We start from the raw sequence: 14,282 nt of genomic DNA on the forward strand, positions 1-14,282 counted from the left end.
TGTCACGAGACTGTCATTTACTCACCATAGACGGTTGGGCTGTCACGAGACTGTCATTTACTCAGCATAGACGTTGGGCTGTCACGAGACTGTCATTTACTCAGCACAGAGACAATGAAGTAGCTCAGAAACTAGTGTTGGCAGAGACGGGGGTCATGATGTTTCAGAAATCATGAGTAACGATTATTATTAAATCATTCATGAAACAATGAAGCGAGAGTAACCTGTTGTATAATGTGTTGTGGAATATGAGATAGATTGTGATGTACTGTAAGGGATTTATTGGGATATTCATTTAAATGTTGAAATGGGAAATACAACATGCTGTCCTCTCCTCCCCTGTCGTAAGAGATGCCTCTTCGTGTCTAGAGAACAGATGGAACCTGAGCAGCCCATCTGTCTCTCATGTAAAGTCAATGACCCCAGTTCAGCTGGTCTCGCTGGCCGCGCTGGTCCTCACAGTGGGACTGAGACCTCACAGTGGGACTGAGACCTCACAGTGGGACTGAGACTTCACAGTGGGACTGAGACCTCACAGAGGGACTGAGACTTCACATTGAGACTGAGACTTCACATTGAGACTGAGACCTCACAGTGGGACTGAGACCTCACAGTGAGACTGAGACCTCACAGTGGGACTGAGTCCTCACAGTGAGACTGAGATCTCACAGTGGGACTGAGACCTCACAGTGAGACTGAGATCTCACAGTGGGACTGAGACCTCACAGTGAGACTGAGACCTCACAGTGGGACTGAGACCTCACAGAGGGACTGAGACTTCACAGTGGGACTGAGACCTCACAGTGAGACTGAGACTTCACATTGAGACTGAGACTTCACAGTGGGACTGAGACTTCACATTGAGACTGAGACCCCACAGTGAGACTGAGACCTCTTTATAGAGAGAGGAGTACCGAAGAATTTTAAACGAAATTGACTGTCACAGTCATTGTGATAACATTTTATTTATTTTTTTATTAATAAACAACATTATAAAAACAAACACAAATATTAAAATCACTCCAAATTTAAAAAAAATACTTATATGAGGCGATTTGCATAGATCCGTCGGTAAACCGTTGGTACAGTGTCACCACACACAGTTAGGAGAAACACGTACAACAGACAGAGCCCTCTCCCTCTTCAAATATAACTATGCCGGCATTCTTACAATGTGCATATGGTATTGTTAAATCGTATGTCCGTTCACTTGGTTATAAACTCTCACTGAAATATGACTAGTTGCATCCACGTCGCCTCAGGGGAACGGTATTTATAGATATACACTGAGCGGACAAAACATTAGGAACACCTGCTCTTTCCGTGACATAGACTGACCAGGTGAATACAGATGAAAGATATGATCCCTTATTGATGTCACTTGTTATATCCACATGAAATCAGTGTAGATGAAGGGGAAAAGACAGGGTAAAGAAAGATTTAAGCCTTGAGACAATTGAGACATGGATTGTGTATGTGTGCCATTCAGAGGGTAAACGGGCAAGACAGAAGATTTAAGAGCGAGGTATGGTAGTAGATGCCAGACGCACCAGTTTGTGTCAAGAACTGCAAAGCTGCTGGGTTTTTCACGCTCAACAGTTTCCCGTGTGTATCAAGACTGGTCCACCACCCAAAGGACATCCAGCCAACTTGACACAACTGTGGGAAGCATTGGAGTCAACGTGGGCCAGCATCCCTGTGGAACTCTTTCAACACCTTGTAGAGTCCATGTTCTGACGAAATTCTTAATGTTTTGTACACTCAGTATACAGTGTTGCTAATGTTTTGTACACTCAGTAGTATACAGTGTTCCTAATGTTTTGTACACTCAGTATACAGTGTTCCTAATGTTTTGTACACTCAGTATGAAGTGTTCCTAATGTTTTGTACACTCAGTATACAGTGTTCCTAATGTTTTGTACACTCAGTATACAGTGTTCCTAATGTTTTGTACACTCAGTATACAGTGTTCCTAATGTTTTGTACACTCAGTATACAGTGTTACTAATGTTTTGTACACTCAGTATAAAGTGTTCCTAATGTCTTGTACGCTCAGTATACAGTGTTCTCAAACAACAGTCACTGAATCATGTTGGCACACTACCCTGGGTTTGTGATGATGCTCAGTAACACAGGGAACGTCCTTGCTGTCTCCATTCGTCTCAGAACCCAGAAACAAATCTTGCGTGCGCTGGCTAGCTAAAGTCTGTTACCAGAGACGACTGTCTCACATCATGTTTGGCCTACCGTAGGGTTTGTTATTGTGCAGTGATGAGTAGTGACTGGAGTTTTTCCTCGAAGATGTGCCCAGAGAAAACTCTGGACCCAACCCACTGGGGACAGACATCAGTTCAAACGTCTAGTTTTGATTTGGTTTCAGATGTTAACTAACGTGAAATCAACGTGAAATCAACGTGAAATCAACGTGAATTCAATGTGAAATCAACAAAACATTTCACCATATCGTTGGATGTATGCTAAAAAGTTAAAAATAGAACCAGTTTTCCACGTTGATTCAACGTTATCAAGATTGAATTTCTTTTGGGGTTGAAATGACGTAGAAACAACAACTGTTGCAACCAGTTTTTGCCCAGTGGGGAGTAATGTCATCCAGTCTGTTGGGAACGTGTGTTTGGACTGGTGACTAAACAGTTGGTCATCATGTAGTGTAGTCTTCATATAGTCTACAGGACTGTATACACCTATAGCCTTCAGTTCCACACAACAATTAACTGCCCGGGGCTTCAGTTCCACACAACAATTAACTGCCCGGAGCTTCAGTTCCACACAACAATTAACTGCCCAGGGCTTCAGTTCCACACAACAATTAACTGCCCAGGGCTTCAGTTCCACACAACAATTAACTGCCCGGGGCTTCAGTTCCACACAACAATTAACTGCCCAGGGCTTCAGTTCCACACAACAATTAACTGCCCGGGGCTTCAGTTCCACACAACAATTAACTGCCCAGGGCTTCAGTTCCACACAACAATTAACTGCCCAGGGCTTCAGTTCCACACAACAATTAACTGCCCGGGGCTTCAGTTCCACACAACAATTAACTGCCCAGGGCTTCAGTTCCACACAACAATTAACTGCCCAGGGCTTCAGTTCCACACAACAATTAACTGCCCAGGGCTTCAGTTCCACACAACAATTAACTGCCCAGGGCTTCAGTTCCACACAACAATTAACTGCCCAGGGCTTCAGTTCCACACAACAATTAACTGCCCAGGGCTTCAGTTCCACACAACAATTAACTGCCCGGGGCTTCAGTTCCACACAACAATTAACTGCCCAGGGCTTCAGTTCCACACAACAATTAACTGCCCAGGGCTTCAGTTCCACACGACAAGTAAAATCTCTAAAAACATCTCATTCGATTTAAGATTCGCTGCTGGAAAAAGTGTCACCCATTGAGGGAATTTGTGGGACAGGAAATGACATCAGAGATGTTCTTTGCAACATCTGTGTTGGTCAGAGTCACATCCGAGCAGCAACATATGTATAGACAGTATTGCCCTACCATGCAAGAAGGCAATAACTGCTCATTTGGTCCAAAATGAGTTCATGTCAATTTTTTGCTACATTAAATACATTCTTAATCATGTGGACAAGTATCCTGCCTCGGTTGTATTGTGTTCAGGAGAAAATGGGGGGTCATGTTAGCCAGTAACTGCATGAAGATACTGTGACACCAAGGTAAATAAAAGCAATTTTTCTCAGTTCTACGCTATGAGCAGTATTTTTGCTTGGTTGGGCAGAGTATCATCTGAAGGGGACACACACATCCACAACACACACTCAGGGAGGCTTGGATTTGTTGGAGACACACACCAGGGACAGAGAACCGTGGTCAAACAGCCTGTACGGCAACGTCCCCTTCGTCGTCCACGCGTCAGTCTTCGGGTCGTAGCACTCGAAGCTGTCGGAGTCCTCTATGACGTCGTGTCCGTTGATGAAGCGTCCTCCGGTCACGTACAGTTTGTCGTCGAGCACCGTGACGGCGTGATGCATCCTCCTCTGCTTCAGGTTCTCACACTTCGTAAAGCGGTTGGCTTTGGTGTCGTACGCGATCATTCTTCTGGTGTAGCCTGTAAAAAAAGGACATTAGGGGGGACAGTTAGGGGAAGGAGCTGCTGATAAAGTTGTCTTGACATAAGACAGAAGAGATATCGAAGATCTCAAAGTCCTAAGTAGACCAAATAAAGTTATGTTTAATTGAAACATTAGATTGTCCTTTTTTTTACCTGACTAAAGCAACAGACCCAGTCTTCACCTACCTCCGATAATGTAGATCTTGTCATCGACAGACCCAGTCTTCACCCACCTCCGATAATGTAGATCTTGTCATCGACAGACCCAGTCTTCACCTACCTCCGATAATGTAGATCTTGTCATCGACAGACCCAGCCTTCACCTACCTCCGATAATGTAGATCTTGTCATCGACAGACCCAGTCTTCACCTACCTCCGATAATGTAGATCTTGTCATCGACAGACCCAGTCTTCACCTACCTCCGATAATGTAGATCTTGTCATCGACAGACCCAGTCTTCACCTACCTCCGATAATGTAGATCTTGTCATCGACAGACCCAGTCTTCACCTACCTCCGATAATGTAGATCTTGTCATCGATGACTGCTGCTGGTGCAGAAACGTTCTTCACTGTCCTGGTCTCCATCATAGACCACATATTCCTGCCAATGTGATACACCTGGAGAAAGAGGATGGGTTTAGAAGAGTTTAGTGTTTCTGTGCAGATTTGTCCCCCCCAAAAAAGTTTCAAGAATTAACAGCAAACTCCAAGACTTCAAATCTTCAGTAATTAAACACCCAGAGACTTCAAATCTTCTGTAATTAAACACCCCGAGACTTCAAATCTTCAGTAATTAAACACCCCGAGACTTCAAATCTTCAGTAATTAAACACCCAGAGACTTAAAATCTTCAGTAATTCAAAACCCCAAGACTTCAAGACTTCAAGTTCACCACACAACAGACAGAAGGACACAACAGAAGGACATTCTGCCTACCTGTATCATCCTGACAGGGTTCTGCATCGCGTCCTCTCCTCCGAACATGTAGATTCTTTGATCGTTAGCGGCAACTGCCGGGTTTAGCACAGCCGTCGGCATGGGAACCATAGCCTCCCATTGGTTGAACATACTATTGTACCTTTGCACCGTGTCGCACGCCTGCTTCTCCGGCCCCAGGCCCCCCAGGACGAAGATAAAGTGCAGGTAGGAGACAGACTGGTGGGCGAAGCGCGGCTGGATCATGGGCTCGGTCGTCCTCCACTGGTTGGTCTTCAGAGACAACGTATAGACAGTGGTGCTAACCACTCTGTGCTTGGTGTTCATGGTGAGGCCTCCCAGGACATACAGGATACTGTGGATACAGACATAGGAGGCCTTATAGAGTCGCAAGGGCAGCTTGGCCAGCCACTGCCAGCGCTGAGTCCTCTCGTCGAACAGGAGTGCTTCGCGGGACGTCTGTTCGTTGTTCTTGCGGCCGCCAACTAGAACCAGGGTCTCCCGGCAGGTGAAGCGCCGCGGGGTCACCCACAGGGGCTTGAGGTCCGACCCACACTTAGTGGTGATGGAGAACATGAGGCGGCGGACGGACTCGATGACCTCGGTGCACAGGGTGGAGGACTGGACGAGGGGGTCGCTGGCGATGAACTGGAACAGGTAGGTGGGGTGGATGTAGCGCAGACGCACCTTCCTGAAGAGGTCGGAGATGGCGCCGCGCCGTGAGAACGGGTCGTGGTGGATCCACGCCAGTAACGTCTCGAACACCTGTTAAAAATATATATATATATTTTTTTAAATTTCAACGCTTAGTTCTTAAACATCCATTGATAGTTTTAACTTTGTTGATTATGCGCTGCTGCTTTTAGTGGCCGTTGTTGTTGATTGGGGTGTTTATTTTTAGTATTACCTTACCTGCTCCTCCTCAGCACAGAGCCAGTCATCCTCCAGGTAACCCATCAGCTCAGATAAGGAGAGCTCACACAGGTCCTCAGAGGTAGAGACGTCGGAGAAGCTCTGTACTGCCATCTCCCTGGCCTGGAATCAATCAATGAATGAATGAATGCCATTGACGATACACATGGGCTGAGTCCGAAATAGTACCTTTTTCCCTAATTCCTTTTAGTACACTACTTTTGACCAGGGCCCTTAAGCTGTCAAGGGAACTAACTACACCAGGGCTCCTAGGCTGCCAAGTCAACTAACTACACCAGGGCGCCTAGGCTGTCAAGTCAACTAACTACACCAGGGCTCCTAGGCTGCCAGTGAACTAACTACACCAGGGCTCCTAGGCTGCCAGTGAACTAACTACACCAGGGCTCCTAGGCTCCCAGTGAACTAACTACACCAGGGCTCCTAGGCTGCCAGTGAACTAACTACACCAGGGCTCCTAGGCTCCCAGTAAACTAACTACACCAGGGCCCCTAGGCTGCCAGTGAACTAACTACACCAGGGCTCCTAGGCTGCCAGTGAACTAACTACACCAGGGCTCCTAGGCTCCCAGTGAACTAACTACACCAGGGCTCCTAGGCTCCCAGTAAACTAACTACACCAGGGCCCCTAGGCTGCCAGTGAACTAACTACACCAGGGCTCCTAGGCTGCCAGTGAACTAACTACATCAGGGCTCCTAGGCTGCCAAGTCAACTAACTACACCAGGGCCCCTAGGCTGCCAGTGAACTAACTACATCAGGGCTCCTAGGCTGCCAAATGAACTAACTACACCAGGGCTCCTAGGCTGCCAAATGAACTAACTACACCAGGGCTCCTAGGCTGCCAAATGAACTAACTACACCAGGGCCCCTAGGCTGCCAAATGAACTAACTACACCAGGGCTCCTAGGCTGCCAAATGAACTAACTACACCAGGGCTCCTAGGCTGCCAAATGAACCAACAATACATACTTCAAACTAAATAAATTCTACTGACCTTCTCCTTCAGGCTGTTGCAGTGTAATATCTTTGCCAGCCGCATCATGCTGAGGCAGTTGTCTGAGCTCAGCTGCTCCTAAAATATATTACATGTAAAAAATGTAAATGTATTTCCCCCAGGGACAAAACACACATTATTAATCCTGTTAAAGTTTCAACATCAATGTGAAAGTGTCAGAGTTTAAAGCCAGGAAGCTAATTCATCTGTGGTCACCTGCAGGAATGAGGAGCAGGCCTCGAACAGCCTGGTGTACTGGAGCATGGAAGAAGCCTGCATAAGGGGCAGTACTATCTCCATGGTGATGGTTATGACCCCTGTGTAGACGTAGTCGACGATCTCACTCAGGATGCTGGAGGTGATCCCCTTCAACAATAACAATAATAATAACAATAATAACAACAATACTACAATAGCAATAACAATAATAGTAATAATGACAACAATAACAACAACAATAATAATAATAGTAATAACAACAACAATAATAATAACAATAAATAAAATGTAAACAAATAATAATAACAATAATAATAATAACAATAATAACAACACCAATAATAATAATAATAATAACAACAACAACAACACCAACAATAATAATAATAATAATAATAATAATAAAAACAACAATAACAACAATAATAATAATAATAATAACAACAACAACAACAACACCAACAATAATAATAATAATAATAATAAAAACAACAATAACAACAATAATAATAATAATAATAACAACAACAACACCAATAATAATAATAATAATAATAATAATAATAATAATAATAATAATAACAATAATAATAACAATAGGGAGAAAGATTATATTGTATTTGTACAGCGCCTTTCGTTGACAGGCAGAAACCACACAGCACTTTACATAAAAGCCTTCTCCTGTTTCAGTAGAGTGAAACAAGCCTACCTTCAGATCCACCTTCTCCTGTTTCAGTAGAGTGAAACAAGCCTACCTTCAGATCCACCTTCTCCTGTTTCAGTAGAGTGAAACAAGCCTACCTTCAGATCCACCTTCTCCTGTTTCAGTAGAGTGAAACAAGCCTACCTTCAGATCCACCTTCTCCTGTTTCAGTAGAGTGAAACAAGCCTACCTTCAGATCCACCTTCTCCTGTTTCAGTAGAGTGAAACAAGCCTACCTTCAGATCCACCTTCTCCTGTTTCAGTAGAGTGAAACAAGCCTACCTTCAGATCCACCTTCTCCTGTTTCAGTAGAGTGAAACAAGCCTACCTTCAGATCCACCTTCTCCTGTTTCAGTAGAGTGAAACAAGCCTACCTTCAGATCCACCTTCTCCTGTTTCAGTAGAGTGAAACAAGCCTACCTTCAGATCCACCTTCTCCTGGTTCGTCTCTCGGAAGTGGTGACAGAACATGGCCGTGAAGTAAGGACTGCTGGAGGCCAGGATGTTACGGTGACAGGGGATCTCTGTGTTATCTGAACAGAGCAGCACGTCGGTAAGGATCCTGTTCTGTCTCAGACGGTTCAGCTGCAGCAGGAGGTAGGACGACTGTTCCTCGTTCCTGTAGTGGAACACATCTACGTGTGGCTTTGATTGGTCCATTCTGGAAAAGACAGGACATGGTTTGATTTGGGAGGAAATGGGTTCAATTTTGGTTTTAGGAAGGGGGGGGGGGGGTTTCCTCTGTAGAGGTGAGTGTGTATAGTTTGGACAAGCCAGTGTCATGAAGGAATAGAAAGCCTTGGTCTAACATTTTAAATGTTTTCTCCATCACACACATATTTCCTGCAGGATCCAAGGCTTAGGTGTTTCCCACCTCCGACTGCGACTCCGTCACGATCATAAATACCTCAAATTGCATTTAAAATGTGTATCTTCAGTAGCACGCCGTTTTCAGCGTGCTACAACACACTGACTCAACTCCAGCCACTTTAATAATGGAAATTGATGGGAAATGATGTCAAATATATCACTAGCCACTTTAAACTATGCTACCTAATATAATGTTTACTTACCCTACATTATTCATCTCATATGCATACGTATATACTGTACTCTATATCATCTACTGCATCTTTATGTAATACATGTATCACTAGCCACTTTAACTATGCCACTTTGTTTACATACTCATCTCATATGTATATACTGCACTCAATACCATCTACTGTATCTTGCCTATGCTGCTCTGTACCATCACTCATTCATATATCCTTATGTACATATTCTTTATCCCTTTACACTTGTGTGTATAAGGTAGTAGTTTTGGAATTGTTAGCTAGATTACTCGTTGGTTATTACTGCTTGTCGGAACTAGAAGCACAAGCATTTCACTACACTCGCATTAACATCTGCTAACCATGTGTATGTGACAAATAAAATTTGATTTGATTTGATTTTGATTTTGATTCTGCACGAAGAACTCCCAATGCAGATAGCGTGAGGCTCGTGATCAACATTCACATATTATAGTAGTAGTCCTGTCGTAACCCAGCTTGGGGTCTAGCACCACGTCCTCGACTCTACCAGCATTGGGACACAACACATTCACTAGAGCTGTTATCAACACTCGGTTAGGATGGTCTGATTACCCTGGAGTCAGACACCATCCCCATTTAGTCTCATGGATCAAGACAGACCAACAATACCGCAATTGTTACGTCCGTATCGGAATGAGACCAGAGCTCAGGTGGAAAACAGGCTGCCTAAGTATGATTCCCAATCAAAAGACAATGATAGACAGCTGCCTCTGACAGATGCCCACCCAGACCCTCCCCTATAGGTTTAGGTTTTGCGGCCGGAGACCGCACCTTTGGGGGGGGGGGTACTGTCACGCCCTGACCTCACCTTTGGGGGAGGGGGGGGGGGGGTACTGTCACGCCCTGACCTCACCTTTGGGGGAGGGGGGGGGGGGGTACTGTCACGCCCTGACCTTAGAGATCCTTTCATGTGTCTGTTTAGAGCACTTTGTTTGTGAGCTTCACGGTTGGTGTTTGTAGTGGTTATTGTTTTTGTTTGGCGTCATTTTCCTTAAAATAAATAAAATGGACGCTCCCCACGCTGCACCTTGGTCCTCGTCCTTCAACAGCCCGGGACAATAATATTTATATCCGTTTGATATGACTGTTTACACACGGGCAAAAGTGTCAAGTATCCATGGTAACAATCTCAACCTGACCTATAGCGGAATGTAGGTCAACAAGCGCTCCGGCAAATCAATGAATTAACTGTTTTAACTGAGAATCATTAGCTTGATATAATAGTTACAGTACAGTACATTATTCAAACACAGATTACCACGTTTGATATCAACTTGTCATTGTTTTCTCCTAACCTAAGACATTGAAAGCAGGTTGATTAATCAATCAGCAGCTAGTCAGATTACTACACTGGATCGTTCACCATTCACAGCCAACAGAATGTTAGAATAACTCTGGTTGTTTTTTCATCTGATTTATGGGTAAATGTTGATCAACATCCATGTTACAGTCAGCTACATTCAGCAGGTCAACCTCTACACCTCAGTACGACACACCTTCCTTCCTTCCTTCCTTACCTTGTCTCAGTCTTCTAATGCGTCTGAGGTAGGTGTCCTTTCACTCAGCTCTGCTATCAGCAACATTCACCCAGTCATCTCTCTCTCTCTCGCCCCCCCCCCTTCTCTCTCTCTCGCTCTCTCTCACTCTCTCTCTCTCTCTCTCTCTCGCTCTCTCTCTCTCTCTCACCCCCCCCCCCCTCTCTCTCTCTCTCTCTCTCTCTCTCTCTCTCTCGCCCCCCCCCCCCCCTCTCTCCTACTGGTGGTTCTCTATAAGTGAAGGAGGGGCTGTTTGTAGAGAAACTGTTCTGTGTTTGTTGTTATGGTCTCTTTCCATGAGGTATCTGGCTCTGTGTACATTCCTGTTTAAATATAGACCCCACTCTTTAGCAACACCCCAGCAGCCTAGCATGTGACTGCCCTTCTCTCTCTCTCCCTCTCTTTCTCTCTCTCTCTCTCCCTCTCTTTCTCTCTCTCTCTCCCTCTCTTTCTCTCTCTCTCCCCCTCTCCTCCTCCTTCTGTCTGCCTTACACAACCCATGCTCCTGTATGTTTACATCCGTGATAAACAGAGATGATCTGGGACAGTCACAGGAGAGGAGTCTGTGGCCAGGTACTGGGACAGTTACAGGAGAGGAGACTGTTTGCGAGGTGCTGGGACAGGTACAGGAGAGGAGTCTGTGGCCAGGTGCTGGGACAGGTACAGGAGAGGAGGCTGTTTGCCAGGTGCTGGGACAGGTACAGGAGAGGAGTCTGTGGCCAGGTGCTGGGACAGGAGAGGAGAGGAGTCTGTTTGCCAGGTACTGGGACAGGTTCAGGAGAGGAGTCTGTGGCCAGGTGCTGGGACAGGAGAGGAGAGGAGTCTGTGGCCAGGTGCTGGGACAGGTACAGGAGAGGAGTCTGTGACCAGGTGCTGGGACAGGTACAGGAGAGGAGTCTGTGGCCAGGTACTGGGACAGGTACAGGAGAGGAGTCTGTGGCCAGGTACTGGGACAGGTACAGGAGAGGAGTCTGTGGCCAGGTACTGGGACAGGTACAGGAGAGGAGTCTGTGGCCAGGTACTGGGACAGGTACAGGAGAGGAGTCTGTGGCCAGGTACTGGGACAGGTACAGGAGAGGAGTCTGTGGCCAGATACTGGGACAGTTACAGGAGAGGAGTCTGTGGCCAGGTACTGGGACAGGTACAGGAGAGGAGTCTGTGGCCAGATACTGGGGCAGTTAGAGGAAAGGAGGCTGTTTGCCAGGTACTGGGACAGTTAGAGGAGAGGAGTCTGTGTCCAGGTACTGGGACAGTTAGAGGAAAGGAGGCTGTTTGCCAGGTACTGAGACAGGTACAGGAGAGGAGTCTGTGTCCAGGTACTGGGACAGGGACAGGTACAGGAGAGGAGGCTGTTTGCGAGGTACTGGGACAGGTACAGGAGGGGAGTCTGTGTCCAGGTACTGAGACAGGTACAGGAGGGGAGTCTGTGTCCAGGTACTGAGACAGGTACAGGAGAGGAGGCTGTTTGCCAGGTACTGGGACAGGTACAGGAGAGGAGTCTGTGTCCAGGTACTGGGACAGTTAGAGGAGAGGAGGCTGTGTCCAGGTACTGGGACAGGTACAGGAGAGGAGTCTGTGTCCAGGTACTGGGACAGGTACAGGAGAGGAGGCTGTTTGCGAGGTGCTGGCTGGCCTCGACACAGGGACCTGGGTAGTGTTACCTTGACAACCATGTAAACACACAGAGGCACAGCCTACGTCTCAAATGGCACCCTATTCCCTACATAGTGCACTACTTTTGACCAGAGCCCATAGGGAATAGGGTACCATTTTGAACCCAGACAGAGAGATGGTAATGGCACCCTATTCCCTACATAGTGCACTACTTTTGACCAGGGCCCATAGGGAATAGGGTGCCATTTTGAACCCAGACAGAGAGATAGCAGGGACAGCTGAATGTAATGGCAGGGACAGCTGAATGTAAGACCTGGGTCACAACAACATGGATTAGCAATGGCATGTCTATGAACGCCCAAATAGCTGTTAAAGCTGTTATAACGACTCATAAGACTGTTATAACGACTCATATGACTGTTATAACGACTCATAAGACTGTTATAACGACTCATATGACTGTTATAACGACTCATAAGACTGTTATAACGACTCATGACTGTTATAACGACTCATATGACTGTTATAACGACTCATAAGACTGTTATAACGACTCATAAGACTGTTATAACGACTCATAAGACTGTTATAACTGGTTTAGTTTGGAATGAATTCTCTGAGTTGTCATTCATCACCGCTCAGCTGAAACCTGGTCCGTGACTGATAGGCCTGGCGTTCTGTTCAGAATAACACCGAGGTCAGGTTTAGTCCAGAGTGGGGCGTTCTGTTCGGAATAACACCGAGGTCAGGTTCAGTCCAGAGTGGGGCGTTCTGTTCAGAATAACACCGAGGTCAGGTTCAGTCCAGAGTGGGGAGTTCTGTTCAGAATAACACCGAGGTCAGGTTCAGTCCAGAGTGGGGAGTTCTGTTCAGAATAACACAGAGGTCAGGTTCAGTCCAGAGTGGGGAGTTCTGTTCAGAATAACACAGAGGTCAGGTTCAGTCCAGAGTGGGGAGTTCTGTTCAGAATAACACTGAGGTCAGGTTCAGTCCAGAGTGGGGAGTTCTGTTCAGAATAACACGAGGTCAGGTTCAGTCCAGAGTGGGGAGTTCTGTTCAGAATAACACAGAGGTCAGGTTCAGTCCAGAGTGGGGAGTTCTGTTCAGAATAACACCGAGGTCAGGTTTAGTCCAGAGTGGGGCGTTCTGTTCGGAATAACACCGAGGTCAGGTTCAGTCCAGAGTGGGGAGTTCTGTTCAGAATAACACCGAGGTCAGGTTCAGTCCAGAGTGGGGAGTTCTGTTCAGAATAACACAGAGGTCAGGTTCAGTCCAGAGTGGGGAGTTCTGTTCAGAATAACACCGAGGTCAGGTTCAGTCCAGAGTGGGGAGTTCTGTTCAGAATAACACCGAGGTCAGGTTCAGTCCAGAGTGGGGAGTTCTGTTCAGAATGACACCGAGGTCAGGTTCAGTCCAGAGTGGGGAGTTCTGTTCAGAATAACACAGAGGTCAGGTTCAGTCCAGAGTGGGGAGTTCTGTTCAGAATAACACAGAGGTCAGGTTCAGTCCAGAGTGGGGAGTTCTGTTCAGAATAACACTGAGGTCAGGTTCAGTCCAGAGTGGGGAGTTCTGTTCAGAATAACACGAGGTCAGGTTCAGTCCAGAGTGGGGAGTTCTGTTCAGAATAACACAGAGGTCAGGTTCAGTCCAGAGTGGGGAGTTCTGTTCAGAATAACACCGAGGTCAGGTTTAGTCCAGAGTGGGGCGTTCTGTTCGGAATAACACCGAGGTCAGGTTCAGTCCAGAGTGGGGAGTTCTGTTCAGAATAACACCGAGGTCAGGTTCAGTCCAGAGTGGGGAGTTCTGTTCAGAATAACACCGAGGTCAGGTTCAGTCCAGAGTGGGGAGTTCTGTTCAGAATAACACAGAGGTCAGGTTCAGTCCAGAGTGGGGAGTTCTGTTCAGAATAACACCGAGGTCAGGTTCAGTCCAGAGTGGGGAGTTCTGTTCAGAATGACACCGAGGTCAGGTTCAGTCCAGAGTGGGGCGTTCTGTTCAGAATAACACAGTGGTCAGGTTCAGTCCAGAGTGGGGAGTTCTGTTCAGAATAACACCGAGGTCAGGTTCAGTCCAGAGTGGGGAGTTCTGTTCAGAATAACACAGAGGTCAGGTTCAGTCCAGAGTGGGGAGTTCTGTTCAGAATAACACAGAGG

The 14,282-nt window shown here is 46.4% G+C and overlaps 1 protein-coding gene across 1 annotated transcript; it reads right to left on the bottom strand.

Moving 5' to 3' along the window:
- Positions 1–3,551: 3,551 nt before the first annotated feature.
- LOC149984742 (kelch-like protein 38) lies at positions 3,552–10,594 on the bottom strand. Its single transcript, XM_090215818.1, has 8 exons — positions 10,498–10,594; positions 8,304–8,544; positions 7,178–7,327; positions 6,962–7,039; positions 5,949–6,071; positions 5,037–5,801; positions 4,613–4,718; positions 3,552–4,094 (listed from the first exon to the last, which is right to left on the bottom strand). Exons 2-8 carry the CDS (start codon positions 8,541–8,543, stop codon positions 3,805–3,807), a joined length of 1,752 nt encoding a protein of 583 aa, XP_090071944.1. The 5' UTR covers position 8,544; positions 10,498–10,594; the 3' UTR covers positions 3,552–3,804.
- Between the last annotated feature and the right edge of the window lie 3,688 nt (positions 10,595–14,282).

This window comes from Oncorhynchus mykiss, chromosome 2 (genome assembly GCF_057628025.1).
Source record: "Oncorhynchus mykiss isolate SJ-2025 chromosome 2, ASM5762802v1, whole genome shotgun sequence".
NCBI lineage: Eukaryota > Metazoa > Chordata > Actinopteri > Salmoniformes > Salmonidae > Oncorhynchus > Oncorhynchus mykiss.